The sequence below is a fragment of the Grammomys surdaster genome, unplaced genomic scaffold, assembly GCF_004785775.1.
Source record: "Grammomys surdaster isolate TR1022 unplaced genomic scaffold, NIH_TR_1.0 62, whole genome shotgun sequence".
Taxonomy (NCBI): domain Eukaryota; kingdom Metazoa; phylum Chordata; class Mammalia; order Rodentia; family Muridae; genus Grammomys; species Grammomys surdaster.
Window position 1 is genome coordinate 10,686,260 of NW_021604564.1, and position 25,562 is coordinate 10,711,821.

General features: G+C 35.5%; 1 protein-coding gene across 6 annotated transcripts in view; it reads right to left on the reverse strand.

Annotated features, from left to right (window-relative positions):
* Nlgn1 (neuroligin 1) overlaps positions 1–25,562 on the reverse strand; it is a 670,827-nt gene that overhangs the window by 420,869 nt on the left and 224,396 nt on the right. For all 6 annotated transcript variants that reach the window (XM_028763729.1, XM_028763755.1, XM_028763745.1 and 3 more), the window contains one exon: positions 25,363–25,515. In XM_028763729.1, coding sequence (XP_028619562.1) covers positions 25,363–25,515 — 153 coding nt within the window. The remainder of the gene's footprint in view (positions 1–25,362; positions 25,516–25,562) is intronic.

The window sequence follows — 25,562 nt, forward strand, 5'->3', positions numbered from 1 at the left end:
TCTCTCTCTCTCTCTCTCTCTCTCTCTCTCTCTCTCTCTCTCTTGCCAGTCATATTTAGTTCTATCCTAGGTCTCTGGGCTATCCAGCCTCTGGTTCCTATACATCTGGGCTATGTAGGATACTGGGTTCCTAGTAGTATGGCTCTAAAATTAGACCAATCATATGTTGGCCACTCCCACAAAGTCTGTGCCACTATTGCCCCAGAACATCTTGCATGCAGGACAGAGTGTAGGACAAAGGTTTTTGGGTTCTGTTGGTGTCCTTGTCTCACCACTGGAAACCTTGTCTGCTTAGAAAAGGTGGACATTTCAGGGTCCATATCCACATTACTAGAAGCCCTTGCTAGGGTCATCCTTGTGGATTTCAGGGGGTTTTAACTGTATTAGGTTTCCATATTTTCCCCACAATGCTGTCCAATTCCATTCATTTCTTCCCCCCTTCATTCCTCCTGCTACAGTTGATTCCTTCTATTGCCATCCCCACCCATCCCCAGTCCACCTGCAAAATCTAGTGTTTCTCCACCTCAGGGAGATTCATGCCTTCCCCTTGTTCCTCTTTGTTCCTTAGCCTCTGTAGGTCTATAGTTGTAACATGGTTATCCTTTACTTTACAGCTGATATCCACTTCTAATTGAACAAATAACCCATTTCTCTTTCTGGGTCTAGGGTACCTCATACAGGATAATTTCTTGTTCCATCCTTTTGTTGGCAAATTGAATGATGTCATTTTGTTTTTACAGCTGAGAAATACTTCACTGTGTAAACATGACACATTGTCTTCATCCACTCTTCAGATTAGGCACATCTAGGTAGTTTTCTGTTTCTAGCTATTATGAATAGAGCCACAATGAATATAGTGGAGCAACTATCCTTTTGGGTATATGCTCAAGATGGCATAGTTGGTTCTTGAATGTAGATTGATTCACATATTTCCATGTTGATATTCATAGAGGCTGTACAAGTTTGCAGTAACACCAGCAATGGAGAGTGTTCCCTTTGTCTCACATTCTTGCCAGAATGCACAATCGCTTGTGGTTTTTATATTAGCAAATCTAAAAAGAGGAAGACAGAATCTCAGGGCCATTTGTATTTGCATTTCCCTAATAGCTAAGGATGTTGAATGTTTCTTAAGTGATTCTTAGCCATTTGAGATTCTTATACTGAGAATTCTCTGTTTAGATCTTTATCCTATTTCTAACTTGGATTGTTTGGTTTTTTGATATCAAGTTTCTTGAAATACATTACACACACACACACACACACACACACACACACAGAGTTGGTGAAATTTTTTTCCCATTCTGTAGATTGCCATTTTGTCCTACTGATATTGCTCTTTATTTACAGAAAATTTTTAGTTACATGAAGTCCTATTTATAATTGGTGATCTTAGTGTCTATACTCTTTATTGGTTTTCTGTTCAGATAGTTGCTGCCTATATCAATTTGTTCAAGGTTATTCCCCATCTTCATTCTATTAGATTCAGTGTAACTGATTTTATGTTGAGGTCTTTGAGCCACTTGGACTTGAGTTTTGTGCAGGCTGATAAATATGGATTTATATTCTTCTACATGCAGACATCCAGTTAGACCAGTGCCATTTGTTGAAGATGCTTTCTTTTTTTTTATTGTGTATTTTTGGATTCTTCATAAAAAAATAAGCTGCTCATAGGTGTGTGGATTTATGTCTGTGTCTTTCATTCAATTCCATTAATCAATGTGTCTTTTTTAATGCCAATACCATGTGGTTTTTATTACTATATCTCTGTAGTACAGTTTGAATTTAGAGATGGTGATACTTTCAGCAGTTCTTTTTCTTTTCGGAATTGTTTTTAGGTATCCTAAGCTTTTTATTTTTCCATATGAAATTGAGAATTGTCATTTCATGTTCTGTAAAGAATTGTGTTAGAATTTTGTTAGGGTTTGCAGTGAATCTATAGATTTCTTTTGGATATTCTTGGTTGTCAACTTGACTATATCTGGAATGAACTACAATTCAGAATTGGAGGGCACATTTGGGATCCATATCTTGAAGCTGGAAGACACAAGTTTCTGACCTGAATTTTGGCAAGGAGATCTTGAGGCACAGTACTCATAAAAAGCCTAGGCCCAGGCAAGGTAGTACATGTCTTTAATCCCAAGTGATGAAGGCAAGGTGATCTCCGAGTTCAAGGTCAGCCCAGGACAACGCAAATTCCAGATCTAGGCATGGCAATAGACATTTTTAATTTGGGCCACACAATCTGCTGGAGGCCTACATAAGGACAATGGAAGAAAGAAGATGAACTCTTCTTCGACTGTTTGCACTTACTTGCCAGCACATCTGTTGGGACCTACTTCTATAGAAGACTGAACTATAACCTCATGGGACTGAACAACTACTATATTCTTGGACTTCCCATCCACAATTGCCCATTGTTGTAGTAGTTGAACTACAGACTGTAAGTCATTACAATAAATTCTCTTAATATAGAGAGACAATTCCATGAGTTTTGTGTCTCTAGAGAACCCTGACTAATACAGGTAGGATGGCCATTTTCACTATGGTAATCCTACTGATTCATAATCATGGGAGATCTTCCTATTTTCTGATATCTTCTTCAATCATTTCTCCAGAGACTTTAAGTTTTTGTTATACAGATGTTACACTTACTCGGTTGGTTAGAGCTATCCCAAGATATTTTATATTGTTTGTGGTTATTATGAAATGTGATATTTCCCTAAATATGTTCTCAGTTGTCATTTGTTATATAAAAGGGCTACTGATATACAAAATCTTATATCCAGGCACTTTGCTCAAGGTGTTTATCAGCTATAAGAATTCCCTGGTAGAATTTTTGTGGTCACTATGTATACTCTCATGTCATCTGCAAATAGTGATACTTTTGACTTCCTCCTTTCTAATTTATATCCCCTCCCCCATGATCTTCTTCAGTTGTATTGCTGCTCTAGCTAGAACTTCAAGTACTATATTAAATAGATATGGAGAGAGTCTTGTCTTCGATTTGATATTTGCTATAGGTTTTCTATAAATTACCTTTAATATGTTAGGTATATCCTTTGCATTCCTATTCTCTCCAAAACTTAACATTAGCAGATGTTAAATTTTGTATATATTTGTATATTTTACCATCCTTGCATCTCTGAGAGGAAGCCTGCTTGTGGTGGATGATCTTTTTGATGTCTTCTTCATTTTGCTTGTGAATATATTATTGAGTATTTTTGCATCCGTGCTAATATTGGAAATTGGTCTATAATTCTCTTTCTTTGTTGAGTTTCTTTTTGGATATCTAGGTGACGATGGCATCATAAGGTGAGTTTGGCAGTGTTACTTCTATTTCTATTTGTAGAGCAATTTGAGGAGTATTGACATTAGCTCTTCTTTGAAAGTTTACACCAGAAAAAATTTTAACAAGGAAAAATTTATGCACTATACTAAATAATGTTTTAATGTAAGCCTGCACAGTTTCATAGATATTGCCCCTGCCAATTCACAGAGTGAGTAAATAAAAAGTAATCAGTTTCCACTTGTCTAAGATTTGATTATTAATGATGACTCTTTTGTGAGTTCTCTAAATTTTCTGACACAGTTTTCTTGTTTACATGTATTTGGTACTAGAATCAAGTAGAATGGCATGGGTATAGTTGGTGGCACAATGTCTAGAAAGGACCTTGGTCTCTCACCATTGCCATTATTGTATTAGATAACACAGAAGAACTTCTTGAATTTGTAAGACTGAAATTTCCCAAAATGATCTTTACCAAAATGAAGTGAAAAATTTGCCTGTTTCTCTGCATAGTAAAATTAGGAAAGCTATGCCTTTCATAAAAGTGAATGTTTAATGATATCCTAATAAAAATATCTGCTAACTATTTACAATTAGTTGAGATAATTTTTAAAAGAGCAGAGCCCCCCTCCCGAATAAAGAGTAGTAAGGTACAGAGAAGTGCGTACTCCACATAAAATGATTATATTATAAAATTCAGTGAAATAAGTTTGGAGTGGGCATATGATCCCCATCTAACCAAAAGGACAGAGAAGCCTATAAAGAACACAATACATTTGACCATTACCTTTAATATGTTAGGTATAGCCTTTGCATTCCTATTCTCTCCAAAACTTAACATTGGCAGATGTTAAATTTTTTATATATTTGTACATTTTACCATCCTTACATCTCTGAGAGGAAGCCTGCTTGTGGTGGATGATCTTTTTGATGTCTTTGAAACTGCAATATTTTTACTGTAGGAAACAGATGAGCTAATAAGTAAGTGAAAACCAATTCTCCTTTAAGAAAGACTTGGCATTGAGATAAAGGTTGGTTCCGATTTCCCATATGCCACAACTATCGCTTATTTCTAGTCACAAAATAAAATCCAGAACAGTTATGCTTAATTTGCAAAAAACAGGCCAAAAAAAACTAAGATTCAGAAAATAACTAAGTATTTGAAAAGTCATGTAATCTTGAACTCTTAAGCCAAATTGTAGAAGTTTTATTTAAAAAAAAAGAAATATTCTAGTTTGAAATAAAATTTATATCCACTAAAATGAATACATCATAAAAATTAAAAGAACATATTTCATGAATGTTTGTGGCTTATATCAGAAGGAGACAAATAGCTATTGAATATTATGTATTTTAACTTTTTAATATTAATTAGAATCTTAAAAATAGGTCAAGAGTATAGCTAAGTAGGCCACAGATAAAAATCATGTTAAATTATACACAAAGCTATATTCTATCATCCTTAAAAATGGAAATAACAGTTGCTTTAGAGCAAGTATGGTTGTGCATCTCAGTTAGAAATATGTTCTAGGAGAGTACATCCTCTGTGAATGTGGCTTCTTCTCTTTGTTAGTGTCTGACATCACATAATTCCACTTCCATTGGTAACATGCAGGAGAGGTAGTTAAGTAATCACCAAGAATTACCCAAGATTTTATCACTTGTTACTACAGTGGAAATGATGTGAATTTATACATGCTAGCCACAGTGGAAATATCTTTATTGTGGTTCATGCAAGATAAATCCACAGGGCTTATTAGTTTTTGAAATTACTGTAAAGAAAGAAACAAGCAAAGCAACCCAGATCTTTTCCTGGGGAATACTGCACATCTGGAGGGAAGTAGGAACTCAGTTTTTCTGGCAGCTCTTTGTTAGGTCACCTTTACTTTTGCTCATTTTTACCAGCACATGAACTAGTACTAACATTAGAACCACACTGGACATAATGATATATCCACATGGGCTAACATAACTTCTTATTTTTTAATAAATCAATAAAATTTAGTAACTAAGAAAATAGCTTGATGGCTCATGGTAGAATATTATATCTTGTAGAAACATAGCCTTTGGATGGAATGATTTATACAGGGCAATCTGACTTTTAAATGTATGCAAACTCTGGCAAGAGTTAACTTAAATCCAGAAGCTAAATTTTATAGGGTGAAAATGCAAGGGCATGCACAGCTAAATAAAGGGCTAGCCTATTTGAAAAATAACAATTTACCAAGGATTTAAAATTGTGATATTATTTCTAATTAATATAAAATAGCTATAAAAAACTGAGAATACATGAGACTGTCACAAAAACAAGAATCAATGAAATGTTCCACATAATATTTTTCTTTAATGGAACAAGTATACAGCACTGAGTATCAGTTACCAATTTTATATTGTATTATTTCAAATTGAATCAAGACACTTTTATCTTTCAGAGGCTGAGAGTATCCAGTTTGAAAGCCCGTGTTGGGTCTGAGCTTCCAGCTCAGTACCTCAGGGTCTGTGTGCTCAACTTTGCAGCTCCAGTGCTCAGTTGGTCTGGGAGGCAGGGGTACTGTCTAACTACTTCCTCATGTCATATAATATAATCCTGATAAAAAGCTCTACTTTCCTCCTGGATTTCTTAAGTTACTTTCTGCCCATTGTTATATTAACCAACATTTAAGTGCATTCCATTAGTACTGTCATTCGTACAAGCTACAGTGTGTGCCAAATAAGACTAGGAATTGATTTCTCGAAAATTATTTTATTTAAAATAAACTTAAAAAATATCAAATAATTCAATAATATTAAAAAATAGTGTGATACATTTGTTAACTAGTCTGTACTACAACAATATTTCCTACTTGTATGGTGTCATCATATTTTAAAAAATAATGAAGCAACCATGTGTTTTAAGTAAATGCAGAATGGCAGTCCATTTTGTTGAAAAGGACATAGAAATGAAGTCATATTTTCAAGAGCCCTATGTCGTAAATAACTTGCCTGCTGTGTGCTGCAGTGGAGGCTGCAGGCTTATCAAGCCACTAAGCTATTGTTTATTATAGATCCATTTTGTCATTTTGATGGAATGGAGTCAAGAATGGCAATCTTCTTGCTCTCTCTGCTTCACTGGCTACATGACCTCCCTTGGCTAAGACATTATCAGAACGTGAATGTCATTAACTTACAACAGCTCAGGAGCTAAGTGGGAATCCTATTACCTATAAATTAGAGAATTATAAATCTCCATGAATACAACTTGGGCTGTGTGAATAGATTACTGTGTAAGTATTTCTTTAACATATAGAAGTAAGTTCTGGTAAAAATAATGAATGTGTGGAAAATATTGGTAAACTGAACTTAAAACTATGTTTTAATCACATTTCGTATTGTCAGAAATTCTATCACTGGCTGAAATTGAACAAATAGAAAGTATAACAGCAATAAGTCACTCAGGAAAGTGTTGTGGGATCAACTAACGTCTTATCTTGAGAAAGAAGAAACGCAACAGGTAAAATTTAAAACACTACAGACATGACTTATATATTCAAGGTCAAAAACTAGATCATGGGGATGAATCTTAAGGCTCTCTGAAACCTCACAGGCATTGTCTTCACTGACTATATTCTTATCAGCATTCTGGCCTGGCAAAAGTCTGTCTGTCAAACTCTGCTTAGAACACACTAGAGCATATTTAGTGCCCAGCTCTGAACTTATGCATACTCCTTCCATGAATCAATTGAAACAACTTGTTAATCTCCTGATGAAGATAATCACAGTAACAAACCCAAGTGTTAGTACCAATTTTCTGTGCTAATTCATTTTCTCATCTTTGTGACCACATATCTGAGATAAACAACTTAAAGGGTTGCTGAAGGTACTTACATACCATCATGATAAGGTAGCTATGGGGCAAGTAGCTCCAGTGTGGCAAGGCAGGTAAGCAGCTTCCTGATGTCTCACCAGATAAGAAAGTAGAAGTTTTTGCCAAAAGTCAGACATGGTATGATCTTTATTCCAGCAATCAGCAGTTCTGCTATCTCACTATCTCCAGCAAGCCTTTACTTCCAAAAAGTTCCAGAATTTCCAATAGAAAGGACTACCATCTGGGAAACATGAGACTGTGAGAAACATTCCATCCAAGCCACTGTATATACTAAGAGAATACATATATATATATATATATATATATATGCTTTTAAAAGAAACTTACATAGAAACTAAAAAAAAAAAAAAGCCTGGCAGTGGTGGTACACACCTTTAAATACCAGCATTCAGGAGGCAGAGGTAGGTTTATCTCTGAGTTCAAGATCAGCCTAGTCTGCAGAGTAAGTTCCAAGACAGATAGGGATACATACAGAAACTCTATCTCAAGAAACCAAAACAAGAAGAAAAAAGAGGAAGGAGGAGAATGAGGAGGAGGAAGAGAAGGAGGAGGAAGAGGAGGAGAAGCAAGAGAAGGAGGAAGAGGAAGAAGAAGAAGAAGAAGAGGAGGAGAAGGAGGAGGGAGAAGAAATAATTTGTAGTGTGACAATTCAATGCAACAAAAGGGTCACTGCTCACTGCCATTGTGGTCAAGGTCACATAAGCTCCTCAGGGTGTGAAACACATAGTAAAACAACAGTTCTTCATACAGTGGTCAGGAAGCAGAAACTAAAGGAAAGAAACAGAGCAGGGGAACAGGGGCTGGCGCTCCACATGTGTTTTGCTTTCTCCTCTCAGCCTCCACTAATAGCCAGTTTCATTATAAGTGAATCCACTGGAAAGTCATGACCATCATGTTCCAACCTCCCTTTAAATAGATGCCTATGGACCATGCCTTTAACACATAAGCCCTTTGTAGGAATACCACACCAACCAAGGACTACCATAAGAAGATATTCCATGAGTATTTTCATGACTACTAGAAGACACTAAATAGTTTGGACATCTCTCAAAAGTGTTCATTAATCACTTAAAAGGATCACCGAATCTAGAGATACATTTTCATTCTAGTATCTTAAAATTCCCCTATGTTTTTAAAAGTAACTGTGAATTTATTTGCATCATTAAAAAATGTTGCAGGACTCACAACATATAAAACAGCATGCAATTTCAAAATTAATGTAAGTGTAAATAAATATCTATATCATGCGATAGTCAGAATGTACTTGGTTCTTATTCTTTACAATTATTTATTATACACATGCATTATGTAAAAAATAGGAATCAAGCCTATTATGACTAAATCATACTTTAATTTTCTTTTATTTAAGTAAACTGACTACTAATTTGTTTTAATGTATTTTATTTTCTAATGTAACTGAATTAATTGATGTCAGGATGGATGATAAAATATATCTGGGTGTTTCTGTGACCTTGTCCCCAGAGGAGATTTGTGCAGTCAGTAGAATGAGGTAAAAGGTCTGCTCTCTGAGTCTGGACAACATCTTCCAATATTTTTTCAGAAACATAAATATATTTTTAAAAATTATAATTAATTACATAAGTCCATTGTACCCCTTTCTTTCTTCCAATCTTCCCCATGGTACTTGTTCCTTTAATTCATGTTCTCTTTTTTTTCTTCAATTGCTACCATTACATTTACAAACAAATACACATATAAATGCAATATAAAGCAGATTGATTATGTGGAGATATATGCATACATATATATACATATACATATACATACATATACATATACATATACATGTACATGTACATGTATATGTATATGTATATATGGCTCTGTCTCTGTCTGTTTAGTGCCACATATAAGGCCACTTTGTATAAGATATTTTAAAAACTTGGGTAGAATAAATAGGCAAAACAACTACTGAATCTAGGTGGTCCCACTTTTGAGTCCTAGGCATCAGCTTTCTTGAGTCTTAGTCTTGAGACTCAGACTGAAGTACATCCTCTACTTCCCTGGTAATCTACATCATACATAGTAGGAGGGAGATTTCTCAGCTTTAATAAGCAGATTAATTATTTCCTATAATAGGTCTCTCTCTTTCTGTCTCTCTGTCTCTGTCTCTGTCTCTGTCTCTCTCTCTCTGTTACACACGCACACACACACACACAAAGAGAAAGGGAGGGAAAGCGAAAGAGAAAGAGGCAGATACAGAAATGGACTAACAAATGAGGTTACAAAATTACTCTGCTTTAGGTTGTAAACATGCACTATATAGGCATTGGTCTCTTTTCTAGGATGACCCACTTCACAAAAAAAGGGGCTTCCTAACCTCATAGCTCTGGAGGTTCAAATCTATAAAGCTAACTCATTTGTGACAGCGAACTCATTCTAGGAATGCAGACCAGAGGTAATGATTACCAGCTAGACAGTAAGCCTGAGGGCAATTCAGCACTCAGACTACAGATCTTATAATATCACATTCTGCAAAGTACTAATTCAGAAATCATTAAATTTAAGGTAGCATTTCCAGCAGGTCCCGAGGAAACTCCACTAGATCTCAATTCCTGGGATGCTGCTACACAGCACACACTAACACCACATTCCCAAAACATGAAGAAAGGCATAGTGGGGAGAAAGATCCCATTTAGATATTAGCAACATTTTTGTTCAGCCTTAAATAACATTAATTGGGTAGAATTTTTAATTATTATGCTTCATGAAGGCCGCACTAAGCAAAGGAGGATGCCTGTAACCTTTGAAGTTGATCCTGTTTATCCCATCTGTTCTGTGACTCCAAACAAGCTCTGTCTCGCTCTACATTAAGACATATTTAACACCAGAAATCACCTGCAAGATTAGACCCCTACTATTCTAAAAAGTCTGAGCATTCACTTGGAAAGTCTAAGAATTCTAGGGCAAGATATGAAAGATAAAAATGCATAGTGTGGTGATTTTAATTTTCCATTTCTGAGAATTAATCCTCCAAGATCCTGTTTTCATTAGTGCAAAAGAGCATACAGAGCACCATGTAAATAAAGAGCAGGTTAGACACGGACCAGCATCCACCTAATTTGGCCAGAAACTCCAAGAGTTCTTTAGAACAGAGTGTAAACATCAATTACTTTTCAATAATGCAAAACCTTATGCGTTAGACAAATAAACAGGAAACTCCTAAGAACCCACTTGGCTTATGGTGTCCACTCTAAATACAACAAAGATAAGCAATGGATTTAGCTATCACTCCACTGGAATAGGATAAAAATGGCATATATTTAAAGGTTTTTTCCACTATCATGAAATGTGAATGAAATAGATTTTCACTTGCTTAATATTTTCAGAAAAAGAAGTGATGGGGACAGGGTTGGGATAGGGGAGGGTGTATCTCTGCTCTTGTATGTCTATGGTCTTGGGTTTAACCCTAAAATTTCAAAAGGTAAAGGATGATCAGCAAGATGGCTCCACAGGTAAAGACAAATGCTACAAAGCCTGACACTTAAGTTTCATCTCTGGAGACCACATTGCAGAACCAATTTCAGCAAGTTGTCCTTTAACACACACACACACACACACACACAAACACGCAAGAATATACTCACAGAAAAAAATGCATGATAGGTGATAAACAGATACAATGAAAATGAAAAGAAAAAAGCCCAACAAAATATATTTGTTTATATATTTAAAAATAAAGACCTATCATGATATCAGCACGTTCAAACACTACTGAAGATGTTAAATTTTGCTTGACAAAGTTTTTCAATTCCTTTCACTAGAGTCTCCTATTTGAATATCTGTGAAAATATAACTTTATTTCTGTATGATATTAATGAAAACTGAAGGACGTTTTTTAAGCTGGACTCTTAATCTCTGCATCATTTTATTTGTCCTGTGGAAGACATACTTTTCTGTGCCCCCTCTTATGCACACTTTCAAGATACCTAAGGGGTCATTTGGGCCCACTCGGTGCTTGTCAGATTGTCAGGTGTGGCTTTTATTCTCACCGAACTGGAAGGTCACATAAATCCAAGCCTGTGGTTGGAAAAATTAAATACAGACTGCAATTGTTATCCATAGCTATTGAGAGGGATTTCCTCATGCCATAACTTCAGAATCATCAGTTCACTATTTGAGTCAATTAACTGAAATCTCTCAATAATGAACTACTTATTACTCTTGCATCAGTAATATAGGTGGTGTGGTGCTCAGAGTGGGAAGAAAATCGCAATAGCTACATTTTATTAAGAATAAATTAACTTTTAAAATATATGTGGCACATTGAAGCCTTGTCTGCATATGCAAACCTAGCACATTATTTACTCTCTCCATATACACCTCATCCTTAGTTTATAATGTCTCTGAAGGCAGAGGGAACCTCACAAAGTTGTCCATTAAGTTCTGGTCCACTTTCTTTGTGGCAAGGCATATTGCAGAGGGTGTGAACCTAGTTAAGTGGATTTACTGTCTATGTTGCCTAATTTATTAAAACTAGCACTCACAAGGGACAGGAAGCTTCAAAGGATTCTTGCAAATAAACCACAGAATGAAGATTTCATGACTACCAGAGTCACATAAAGATGGCAAAGCTGACAATTTTTTTCTTTTCCTTTTTGCTCTTGAGAATAAGCTTGTAGTCAACAATGTTACAAAGTGGAAACCATGACAATTTAATCCTGTTTGACAAGCATTCAGCCCTTAGAATTATCAAGAAGACTATTATGCAGCTTTAAATATTCAGTGATTAGCAATGCACTGCTCCTTAAGTGAGTTACTGCACCTTTGTGTTTTGTGAATCCTCTTTTTCAGCTACAATAGACATTAAAACCAAGCATTAAATCTGATTCTGAGGCCTCCAAATCCATGGATGGATAAATGGAATATGAATGTTTAAGAAACAGCAAGGGTTTTCTAACCCATGTGTTTGAAGACCGTTGTTTTGTATTGTTTTGAAATTAGCAATAAAATAACAAATACTAATGTGTCTTTAAATTTCTTTCTCTTTATTAGGAACTGAAGGTTTGCTTGTCTAAGCTGAAGTCTCTCTGAAGTACTCATGTCCCCTGGTTCTGCTCCCCAAGCACTTGGATGTTACAGAGTGCCCAGCTTCTATCTTCTATGCATAACTATACATGATATTATGGTACAATGACTATATAAATAAATAAAATTAATAAATCTTTTAATTGAGAATTCTTGCCTTGACTGTTCTGCAATGTTTATAAGGTTCACCATACATATAGAAAGCTACTCTCCACATGTTGATAGTCACTAGGTTTGGGGGAATACTGGGCACATGGCATTTGGCTCATATTGCTAATGTACTTTTCAATTATTTTAAAATTATTAATTTTAATTCACTTAAATTTCTAAAACCATTCCGCAAAACTAATGTTTTCTATTAAATATACATTTATTGTTTTATAGAATTATAAATTATTATGAATTGTTTTACTGATTGTAAACTTGGCAAATAAATTGAAATATTGTAAGATTTAAACAATAAAAAAATTAACCTTTTGACATTGATACAACTTAGAAATATTTAGAAGTATTAGAATGTATTATTCTTCTTTATGTGTTTTCAGTGTGAGTACTGAATAGTTTAAGATTGCATGTGTGAATTGTGGTTCATCCAGCCACACTATTTATAAGAGAATTTACAGAAAGTTTAGAAGACTGGACTAGAATATCTGTTTATAAATTATAAAATATGCACATACATACAATTTAATACAGTATAAAGAGAGTTTTAATTAAATGTTGTTGATCTTAAGACATTCAAAATTTCTGTTAATGTGTAAATTGTATTAACTTAGCTCAAAGAAAATAACTAACATGGGCATTGAACTTCATTATTAAATTTTAATAATAGTTTGAAAAACAAGAATTTTAAGTGCTTTTAAGCTAGAACAAAAAGGTTAGAAAGCAAGATCAAAAGTATAATAAAGCAAATAGACTTATGTAGAATAAAGAGGAAAAAATTAGGCATTCTTTTGTTTTGTTTTATTTTGTTTAGTTTGACTGAAGCAACACAGAGCTACACAATAATGGAGAACATGCTAAGCACAGGTTGGAACTTTTCTTATTTCAAAACCCTCCAGGCATGACAACGTGTTTTCAGAATAAATATTTTTTCACAATCATTCTCTAATGTTGAAGTCCTCATGAGAAATTCTTTGGATTCTATGCTTAGACTATATTTGACTTTTCTGATGATTGGTTAGGGATCACATCACTTCAGATTGTAAGTAGTAAGTGTGGGTCAGTACGATGGCTCACTGAGTAACGATGCTTGCTGTTAAACCTGAAGATCTTAGTCTCATGCCTGGGATCAGGTGTAGAAGTAAAGAACCAATCCCTGACAATTGTTTGCCCTCAAGATGTCATATTCATATGCACACAGACATGAACACACACACACCCTCAAGATGTCATATTCATATGCATACAGACATGAACACACACACACACACACACACGCACACACACAAACAAACATACACAGTACATGATTAAATAAATAAATAAATAAATGTTTAAATATTAATGAACACACACAAACACACACAGTACATTATAAATAAATAATAATAAATAAATAAATGTTTAAACATTAAAGAAAAGAAAGAATTGCTGGTAGAATTTAAAGTGAAACTCATCAACTCGCGAAACGTTTTCTAACATTTGCTTTTTAGGGCCTTGTCTCTCTTGTCCAGTGCCATTATCCACGCTGCATCCTCTTGTTGCATGGACTTGCAGAAAACTATGGCTAGTAAATGCTCTGAAAAAGATGGTGACGTTATAGAAATGAAAGACTCATTTAATAAATTAATTTCCAAAATAAGAATATGAATGAATTAGAGGGAAATATTACTAAGAAAATTGTTTTTGTTTCCTAATTTCATGTAATTCAGTATAAAATCAGAGCCTGGTCTGTGATTCTTTTAGATGTATGTGTTCCTCCTGAAAAGAACTCCACTGTGAGCTATGTACAGCCAACTAACTTAGTAAATATTAAAGATTAGTTTCTAGACAACAAAAAAGACAAATTATATTCTGAAAAGCGGAATCCTTGAAATTAGGAGATAACATGGAACCATGTTTCATGGTAAAACTCTCTAATAAAACAAAATCTTTTCTTTACTAAAAAATTTTTTTTCTTAAAGTTTATTTTCATATGAAGTAAAAAAAAAACCCTAAAGAATTCTAGCATAACTAAATAATATAATATCACTACAAATCTTTTTCCGTCAGAAATAATTGCTGCTAATTGTGATAATATTACTACAAAGAACTCATTTAAATGGCTTTTGCTTATTTGAGTACATTGCATATTAAACAAGAATGATGAATTTTCTATAGAAGATGCCATTTCCCAGGCTCTATTGTAATAATGCAGAAGCTGTGACACAAAAATTAATGTCTTAGATGTGTTTTATCACTGGGCTTTCTTCTGTGATATAGAAAGGCATAAGTCACTTCATGGACATTGCCTCATTTGGGCTTTGGGGTATTTATTTATTTATTTGAGTAAATCTGTGGTCCTCATGCCACTAGCTGCTCAGAGAGATATGTGGGTAGGAGAACATGGAGGAGAATCTGATCCGTGTAATCTGTAGCCTCACATCTCTACAGCAGAGTTCAGAATCTCCCACTTCTGTTTCTCTTTGGGGCAGGAGCTACACGTATATAATTTAGCTTAAAACCTACAGGAAATCAAAAGGTAAAAATTAACGGAAACGTCAGCCATCTTCTGTTTCTTTTACACATGTCCTTAAGAATATAATCTTACTCTTAATTAAAAAAATAGACTTAAACCCTGCAGCTTAGTACATCTGTTAGTGCATGGGTTAGTTTTATGTGATATTGCACTTTTCTGACTTCAAGGATCAGTATCTACCATGATCATCAGGTTCCTTAATATCAATGCTTCCGTCACTTCAAACAAGGAGCAAGTATGTGAAGAACACATACACACACACACAATAGACACACACACACACTTCATGGGGATGCAGAAATCACTAATAAGTTTTTTAATCAGTTATATCATTAATGCATAAAAGAGTTTTAGAATAGACAACATTTAGATCTGGATATCCAAGTAGCTTTCTGGCTAATGGAACAAACTGTTTATCTTTAAAAAGCTCTATCACATTTATGAGGGATGTAAAATGTACCTTTTACATGTGGCTGATTCTCTTTCCTGCCAACCATTTCAGTGCAAGCCTCTGTTCTTTATTTCCTATGCACCTATCCGAGGAAAAGCACAGTGAATTCAATTATAGGTTTATTGAAGTCTCTTTGTGCAGAACACTCTTCCAGGTTTAGGAGTTTAGCAAGCCTTGTAAAATCTGGGAATTATGTTTTAATCTGGGTAGCATAATTTCTATCCTCTGAAGCTATTAGTACACATAACAATACCAGAATGAACAACAGATGACTTGAGCTATGGGGGCAGTAGCAAGCAGTCAAGAGCCCACTTCATCAGAAGAACCAATGGAAGGATGATAACTTGGCCCCAGAAACAGGGAAGTTGAGAACACGCAACAAGCAAGCAACTACATTCAGAAACAGCCTGTCTTGAGTGGGTGAAAGTTCTCAGAATACCTGCAGAGACTGTGATGGATCTTAAATGTGCTGATTGACCATATGCTACAAGGGTTTCTCACCTGTCTGTGGCGGCACCTTCAGAAGGTGGGGCTTATTGGAAGGACATTAATCCATGTCTAAGGACCCACATGGTAAAAGGAGAGAACGGATTCAGCGACTCCAGCTCCTCCATCTTGTCCTCTCACCTGACCAGACATATGTGGCAGGCACAGAGACATTCACACCCTCCCCCCTCCCACACACAAACAACACATATGGAAAAATTAATAAATTTAAAAATTGAAATGCTACATCTTCCTTAAAACTTATTTTTACGCAAAGTGACAATCTTTAAAATGCTATCATTATTGAAAGAGATTCTACAACTTTATTTTCTGTAACAAACAATTGCTTCTAATTATGGCAATAGGGATGCGGTGCTGAAGGTGATATTACTATTCTGCCCTCTTTGATACCCAGGTTCTATGACACGAGCTTCTATGCTATTCTGTGTACTCTCATCAGTGATGTTGATTCACCATAGGTGGCTTCAAGAAACCAAGAAACCATGCACTTACAGAGTCAAAATGATGTGTCAACATACGCCATTTTACTTTTTCAGTTGATTTGTCGAGGTGTTTTGTCATAGTAACAGAAAGATGACTGACATAGAAGGCAACCTCTGCTAATAAGAATAGCAATGTTCTAGGTTTGAAATTTTCAGGAAACCCGGGCCCTTCCCCTTAGAGTGCAGAGAACCCTGTAGAAACTAGAAATGGAGAAGGAAAAGATGTAGGAGCCAGAGGGGTCAAGGACACCAGGACAACTGAAGTGGCAATCACGGCTCCTGCATGGTCTGTGGTAGGTCTGCTGCATATGTTATCTTTGTTGGTTTGATGTTGCAGGAAGTATTAGAAAAGATGCGTCTGGCTGGCTCGTGGCTTAGCCTCCAAGTTCCCACACTAATGAGGCCAGAGCTTCCCCTTTATGCCCACGCTATCCCAATGCAACCATCATCCACCCCTCGATCAGCCACCACATTACCCATCACCAATCAAAATCAAAACTCTTAATGCTATAGTTAACCAATGGATTTAGTTTATCAGGAAAGTCCCAATATCCAAGATGCCCACACAATTAAACAAGTTATCCCAATTATCCTAACTATTTGATATGCATAACTACCCGAGACTACAAAAGTCACTCGGGTTCACTTGGGTCTACTGCCATTTTCAGCCTTTCTCTCTCTCCCTGTGTTCCTGTTTTTGTCACTCTTAGCCCTGCCTCCCTTTTCCCTATGCAATCATAGGCCTCCTGCTGCAAATAGATTGGACAGGGAAATTTCTGTCACAGTTTGATGTTTTTGTGGGACTCCTAACTGTGGGGGAGTAGGGTGTCTCTGACTCCTTCATCTGCCCTTGGAAGCCTTTTCCTCTTATGTAGGTTGCCATGCCCAGCCTTGATATGGAGGTTTGTCCCTAGTCTTACTGTATCTTGTTGTGCAGAGTTTCCTGTTTATCCAGGAGGTCTGAAGAAAAATCGAGGAGGAGTGGATCTGGGCAGGAGAAAGTGGGTAGGGTAAAGAGCTGGAAGGAATGGGGGAGGGGAACCTGCACTCAGGATACATTGAAAACAAAAAATAAAAATAGATTTTTAAAAAGGGAAAGAAAGTAGCAGGGAAAAACAAAGCAAAAGAAAACCATAGAATGGATGCCAGAAACTTTGTTAACCATTGAGAGGTTAAAAACTGGAAGGAACAGGAAGGAAAACAAAACCGTATTTTAATTTTAAGGTACTCTGCCTAGCTATGATATGCAATAGAACTGCATGTGAGTTTGGAATCTGAGGATCTAGAGTTAGCTGGAAGACACAAGTCTAGGAAAGACAATGATCTGCTTTAAAAAAAAATGAACTGGGACAATTCCGAATAAAAAGACAATGTCAAAGGAACAGCGCCCAAATGTTTACAGAGTAGGTAGTTCAGGGGAAGACTTGAGGGACAGAAATGAAAGAACAGAGTGCACCTGTAAATGAGATGTGGTGGAAGGGAGTTGGAAGGCTGCCAGGAATTCCAGCAGGAGTAGTCACTGGTGCAGAGGGCAGAAACACAATTTAAAAGCCTAACAAATGGCAACATTGAGGATCCAAGCTCTTGTGTGCTTGGAACAAGAGCAAGAACAGTCTTAGATAAAAGACTAATATCTTTTTATTAAGCAACTGTAGTATTGTTTATTATACTGCATTGCTTAGTACAGGCAAGGAAGGGAATTTGCCATCATCTTTATGAAGTCTGACAATTCCTGTCCCATGCTTGTAGGTTCAACATTCAGCTCACAGCTAATCATTCCACTGAGACACCATCCCTCTGCATTTCATATTTCAAAAGATAACGCTGCTCAGTCTGCCACAGGTACATTCTGCTGCAGTTTTGGGCAGCCCTCTGAGTGTACTTTGTATTTGACCTAATTTTTTAAAAAATAAATTCGTTTTGTTTTCAATGCTTTAGGATGATTTAAAAATACTTAGGGATATTTTCTACTGTCTCTAAATCTTTATCTTTTTAAACATATAAGAAAATCCCGAGCAACTCTTACTACTAGAGATAAAATGTCCTCATTGAATCTGTTTATTTACATTTCAACTTCACAATCCATTTCAGAAGTGATTATATTTTGTAACATTCCATTGTTTAATTTAAAGCAATACATTTTATAAAAAGTGTGCTCATGTCACACAAACTGTCCCTCTTCCTTTCTTAGCAGGAACCGGGAATGAGAATGAGAGGCAGGAACACATAGAATTTAAATATTGCTATAACAGAAAGGACTTGCGGTATTGGCAAGCCAGTGTGCATCCCTAGGGTCCCCTATCCAGGGGCTTCTTCAAAGTCTGGTCTAGAGTATGTTTCTCCTCATTTCACTTGTCATTATTCTAGACCCTATGGATAATTCAAATGCTGACTGTGAACTGAGTTGCTACCTAGTGACTATCATTTGCTGATTTTATTGTTAATTACATCTCTCTCAGCCCTTAAGGCAAGAAATGTCAGGTTTATTCTCATGTAAATGTCATGCCATACCCTCAATAATTAACAGAAGCCTTTGCAGACCACTGTGAAGTTTATAGTGAATAAATAAACAAACATAACCGGAATATCTCTTGTAAGAATTTTTTAGTATCTATATTAACTGACTACAATGTGTCCTTTCTAAGTTATAGCATATATGGGTAGCAGACTATTTTCCCAAGCTTCCTGAAGTATATTAGAGTTTATAGAAAAAAATGAAAGACATGTAATTTATTGTACATAGTATCAGTTACCTAGTTTTTTTTCTTTGTTTATTTTTTCCAAATAGACAATCTCTCTCTTGTAGGGTGCTCTTCTGAATAATCAATCCAAAATTGATTACCACCTAAACTTTATTAAATTCAGTTGAAACAACAGGTATGTTACAGAAGAAATATATCGACCATCACAATTTTCTGTTGTTCTTAATTGCCTTTTAGGTTTCTGTATTTACATGTAAAATCACCAGATTTATTGGCTCACTGGATTTTGTTTCCGCTCTGCTGAATGACACTATAGAAATCTGAGCATTTATTGCTATGTTTTTCATTTTATTGAAACTTGGTGAAAGGACTATACACTGAAGATTGTTTTACATTTTCTAGTAACGTAATTTTCACTCAACTCTACTATTCATGTTGCAAATAAAAATAATGCAGCTCATATGATAACACATCTCTGTAGCGTAAGGTGAGAAAGATTCTTAGTGTTTTATTTTAATTATTATACATCTTACGTTTTTATGGGAGTGGTGACTCAGACATGTAATTCCCTATCCTTTAGAATGCTTTTTGGCTAATAGGGCATGCAATTCTTTTCAAATGAATACTTTCCAAATATAAATTACAACTTACTTATTCTGTGTCTATTTGTCACACACTACTTCAGGTTTTCAGGATAAGAGCAATGTGGATAAATAAAAAGTAAAGAAAGGATGTATTTTGTCTTCCTTTTAGTAAAACTCAAGGTCTTGTACAAAGAATACGAACCCATGGGAAAAAAATATATATGTTAGGGTTCTGACATAGAAAGTAATTTAGATATAACAAAAAAGTAGGTCAATTACTCTTCTCATCTGAATAACTCATCTTTCCATTAATCATACTCTTTTTGAAAACAAGAAACTCTTTTTGACAACTCTGTATCTACTTTTATGTCCTCATAAAAATCCATATTGTTAAATTGAATGGTATCAGTGGAGATTGATCACACTAGTTATCTGTGAGTGCTCGCTTGTAGTTTTTTTTTTTTTTTTATCCTTAGCATAGCATCAAGAATCTAGTTACACGAATCATCAAATCTTGTTAGCCAAACTGAACAAAATAAAAACATACAGTTTATTAAAATTGATTTGCAGTAAGTTAAGAAAAATTGTTTCAAACTGTTTAGCCTTTAGTTATATTATAAACTAAATTTACTAATTTTAATATAAGTAGATAAAATAGTATTTCAATGTTTTCCTTATTGATGGATTACACTAAATACATAGTACAAAGTAAAGTATATAATTAGATCTTTCCCCAAAATTGGTTGATTTTTAGAAAGGCTTAGGACACATGAACCATGGAAGCTTCCTCCTTAATAGCTAGCTTTCAAAGACCTGTCAGCTCCATGTAAGCTGCTAGAGAAGAAAAGGAGTCACCAATCAAACTGTTTTCGTCAAATTTACCAACTGCAAACTAAATGAATGATGGGCTTGAGAACATGTATTCATTGACAAGAGTGGCATGCATATCAGCCCAGTAACCAACTACGTTGCCCTTGAACTTAAAGTCCTGCTCCACAAGAGGAACTTCACACCTGGCACCATTATTTGTCCTAGTGTCTCTATCTAGATCATCCATAAGCCATACAAGAAAACATACTAATATCACGCTGCTAAATAGACATACTAACAATCTCAATAACTTAACAAAAAACCCATAGATCATTAGACATTAGCCTAAGACATCCCTATGTGTGATTGGTGGTGACCAACAACTGGCCAATGTTCAGAGAACTGTAGAATACTCAGCCTTAAAGGAAAAATATATATCAACAAAATCTCTCTCAAGTTTCTGAGGTCATCACAAAAGAGTGTGGCACAAAGGCTGCTGAATGACTGATTCTTAGGAAACATTATCTTCTGGACATTGCAGGATAGACACACATATGAGCTCACAGAAGTCATGAACACAAATCCTTTACCAGCTTAACCATACCAAATCCCAGCATGGGGAAGGAAATTTAGCACACTATGTCTCCCCAAGATATGGAGCTATTGACAACTGCTAGCTATAGGAAAAGACAGTTTTCCCTAATAGTGTAACCCCTGTGAGGTCAAGCACTCACCAGTGGAAAACCACACACCCAAGAATATTTAGACAACAGACACTGGTCTTGAAGAATTAAAAAACAAAAGAAAGAATGAGAAAACACAGCCATAAATTTTAAGGGTAGGGGATGTGGCTGAGTTGAGAAAATTGGAGAGTGAATATGATCAAAAGTTCTTTGACTAGAAGTCTCAAAAATAAAATTAAATATCAAAAAATTAAAAGTATTATTGCCTATAGTCAAGAATTTCACCATTACCTGGTCCTTTCCAGACACATTAAACCCAGTGGCATTGAATTTTTCATTTTTATTTTTACACAGAAAATAACAAATTTATGCTAAATTTAGAGTAGTTAAAACACATTGTAATATTAAAGTGTTTTGTACTTTTTTATTTTATGAGATTTAAAAGTACATTGTCATTTGAACAGTTTCTATTTTCAAAGACATGAATTCACTGCATCTTATAGAGGAAACATTTTATGTCATCACAATTGGTAACTTATGCCCATTAAAGGACACATTTTCCCAGATTACAAACCAAACGCTTTATATAGATTATCTTCTCCTATAAGAAAATATAACCTAAACCTTTCTCAAGAAACTGAGTTAATAATTTTTAGTATCCATAAACTAAAAAATTACAATATAACCAACTAATAATTACTCTATCCTCATTTCTAAGATGTACAGAACAGTGATTTAAACAGCAGATGCTGAGTGAGGGAGAAACAGAGCTAGCTTATGTCAAAACTGAATGAGAATAAAACTGTAAGCAGGATGAAGTTAAAGCCTGGATGTATAGAGTACAATGCAGAGTCACCAGGGATTTTAGGGTGACATTGAGGCAGTGGATGGAAAGGCAGAGTCCTGCTTCCTCCATCTTGTGTGCTTTGTCAACTTCACTGGCAACTATTCCTCTCAGCACACAGATGTTTGTCTCAGAGGGAAAGGTTGCAAGTGAGAGTTTGTGCTGCTTGGCCAAAGGATACCACATGAAGGTCTCAGTTCTGGAAGGGATGCCAACCACCAATCTCATGAATATACTGACGAATTTCTCTATGCCAGTCCTAACTTGTATTGAACAAATTATTTTTCACACAACATGCTTTAAATCTAGAACCTTGGTCAGTAGACAGTGATATGAATGTTATAACTGAAATATTTTTACTTCATTACTAATCACTAAAACTCTAAAGCAGATCAAGTACGGCAAATCCAAAGCAACAATTCTTTCACCTATTCCAAACAGCCTGGCTTTCCAACCAATCACCCCAGAGCAACAGGACTGTAATTAGCCAATTACTCACTGGCTTCCCAAACTGATCCTCACAACAAAACACCAGAATCAAAACACAGTGCAGAATCTTCTCTGATAAAAGATAAAAATCTTATTTTGAACCTATTTTTCAGCATTTACCCCAAAGCCAGCTTGACCAACATTCTTTTGGAACTCACGCCTAAGAATACTTGGCTTACCTTGTTTGTAGATAAATATTGACCACGGAGACTTCAAATACCTACAGCCCTCATTGACATACGTCAGCGGGATGGTGGCTGATCTGTTTTAGTGTGACACTTTTGTAAAGTTGCTGTAACAAATGTGCTGGTATTTTCTCCCTTCCTTCCTTCCTTCCTTCCTTCCTTCCTTCCTTCCTTCCTTCCTTCCTTCCTTTCTTCCTTCCTTCCTTCCTTTCTTCTTTTCCTCCCTCCCTCCCTCCCTCCCTCTCTCCCAGTCTCTCTCTCTCTCTTTCTTTCTCTCTCTTTGTGTGTCTCTCTCTATCTCTCTCTGTGTGTATATCTGTGTGTGTGTGTCTCTCTCTGTCTCTCTCTCTGTGTATGTCTCTCTGTGTGTAAGTGTCTCTCTCTCTCTCTCTTTTGGCTTATCTCATTTGAGCACATTCCCAACAGTTTTGTTTTGAAAGAAACTGGCCCAAATCGAACTATTCTAGAAATAATACTTTAAAATATGCACTAGGCCAGTGGTTCTCAACCTTTTTAATGCTGCAGTCCTTTTATATAGTCTCTTATGTTTTGGTGACTGCCAACCATAAAATTACGTTTGTTGCTACATCATAACTGTAACTTTCACACTGTAATGAATCATCATGTAAGTATATATTTCCAATGGCCTTAGGCGACCCCTGTGAAGGGGTCATTCAACAGCCAATGTAGGGGTCACAATCCATAGGTAGAGAACGGCTTCCTTGGACCATTTCACTAATACATGTACGTTCCTTTTCATTGTAAGAGTTTTATGAATGTGAGGATCAGAAGTATGTTATGTACATGTATATGCAATTAACAAATGATAGTTTTTTAAAACAAGAAAAAAAGAAGAGTTTAATGAAAAGCAGTTTTTGGCTGAACATGATTCAAAGTAGCAAACTCAAGACTCAGAGACAGAACAGACCAAACTGGAATAAGTCTCACCCTCTGTGATAGTGCAGCTGATGGTTAGACAGTCCAAGTGACTGAGTGAGTTCTTCATTTATTTAAGCTGCTTAAATTGTTGTGCTGGAACTCAACCATATTGTGGTTTTAAAAGACAAGATGTGAGCACACATGTAGAATTTAAGCCAGATCAGCTGTGAAGTCCTTATGACTTCTATTTCTAAAGACACCCATAAAAGAGGAAATAACATTTTAAAAAGGAAACAGAGAGGAACGGGTAAAGTTTCCATTAACTTAATCACAAAGCACAGCATAGGGAATTATGCTGGGACTACAACTTACTCTCAGAAAAGATAACATATGGTGTGGCTACAAACACCATTTCTTTTAAGTTTTCAGTGTACCAACATATCATTGCACTCAATTGGAAAAATTAGGAAGTATATGACAATAATAGATATTACGGTGGCTGAATTATAGAAATACTATAAAATTTAATATTATAAAATAAAAACATTGAAGTACTGAAAGCCTTCATATGAAAATGTTCTTTAAGAATAAAATAAGACAACTACAAAAAATAAGGAAAATTATGAACATCTTTTTCTTCAACCTCTAATTAGCTGAGTTTTCACTGGTGAGAAGTACATCCTAATCACACAAAATAATTCTACTCAAACAATGCATGACAAGGCACTCTGATCAGCAAGATGCACCTGAACAGCAGGCTGCAGAAATATGGTCTACTTGCATTGATTCAGGATATCCACTCCATCAATCATTCAACTGTATCACATTGTCAAAATAGCTACTGAAGACTGAGAAAGTCACAAGCTGTTATTCTCCCCATGACAAAAATATATGTATGATATGAAAAATGATATGAAATAGTATAAAATTCAAGTTTAAATCAAGAGCATAATATCCCATTATCTAAACACAATGATTTTGAGACTTGAAGCTGTGATTAAAGTTCTAGAACTATTAAGATTAAAAGATAAAATCCATAGGGAATATGTTGTATTTTAAACAAGTTACATTAAAAGCACCATAGATAATTTTTATTAAATACTATTTTCTATTTATTGCTGTCAATATTCTGACTTCACATTGGTAAAATAGCAGGTTATCTTATAAAACTTGTCTAGTAAATAAAACAGATATTTTACTAAGATTAAAGTTTTTCTATATTCCTCTTTAAAACTAAGGATCTCAATTTTGACTCTATCTTCCTTCTCATAACACTGTGTATGTCTGAAGTGAACTGATTGTCACCTTAAAAAATGGATACATTCTTTTCTAAAATAAATCATTCAATTAAAATGTACTCAGAGACACTATTCTTAATTATTTAAGGGGCCACAGGAAAAGACAAAAGAGAGGAAATGCAGGCATGACAACAGTAACAATGACTTCTCCAAGTTAGTCTAGCCAGGGTTCTAGACAGAAGTGTGAATTTGCATCTAAGAGCACAGCACAACACAAAAGCAAAGTCGCAGTAAACATCTGTTCATGGACTTGGTTTCTGAAGGCCTTTGCCATTAGCTTTCAGACTTATGTACTGTCATCCACAAGGTGCAAGGTACATCCCAACAATCAAAACCATCAATGATCAACACCTTCATTACCATTCTGCTTCAAGATTAAAAATTTCCAAAGTTGCCTTTACTCAAGATGTGAACATTTAAGGAACTCATTGAAGCTTTCAAAAAGCCAGGTTCACAAAAAAAAAAAAAAAAAAAAAAAAAAGGTATCAGGAAGCACAGAAGAAACTGAAGCCAAACAAAAGTAGCACATACTTTACAATGATCGTGAAAGTAGTAGGAGATATCTTACCAAGTACCCCAAGCCGATAGTTGACTGTGATGACAATCACATTGCCATAGCTTGCCAAGACACTCCCATCATACAGATTTCCAGTACCTTCCATGTAAGAGCCACCATGGATGTACACCATCACTGGTTTGGGACCCCCACTGTCCCGAATATCTGCAAAACAAATGGTTGGCAATTATTGTTATCCCCAAACAACATGT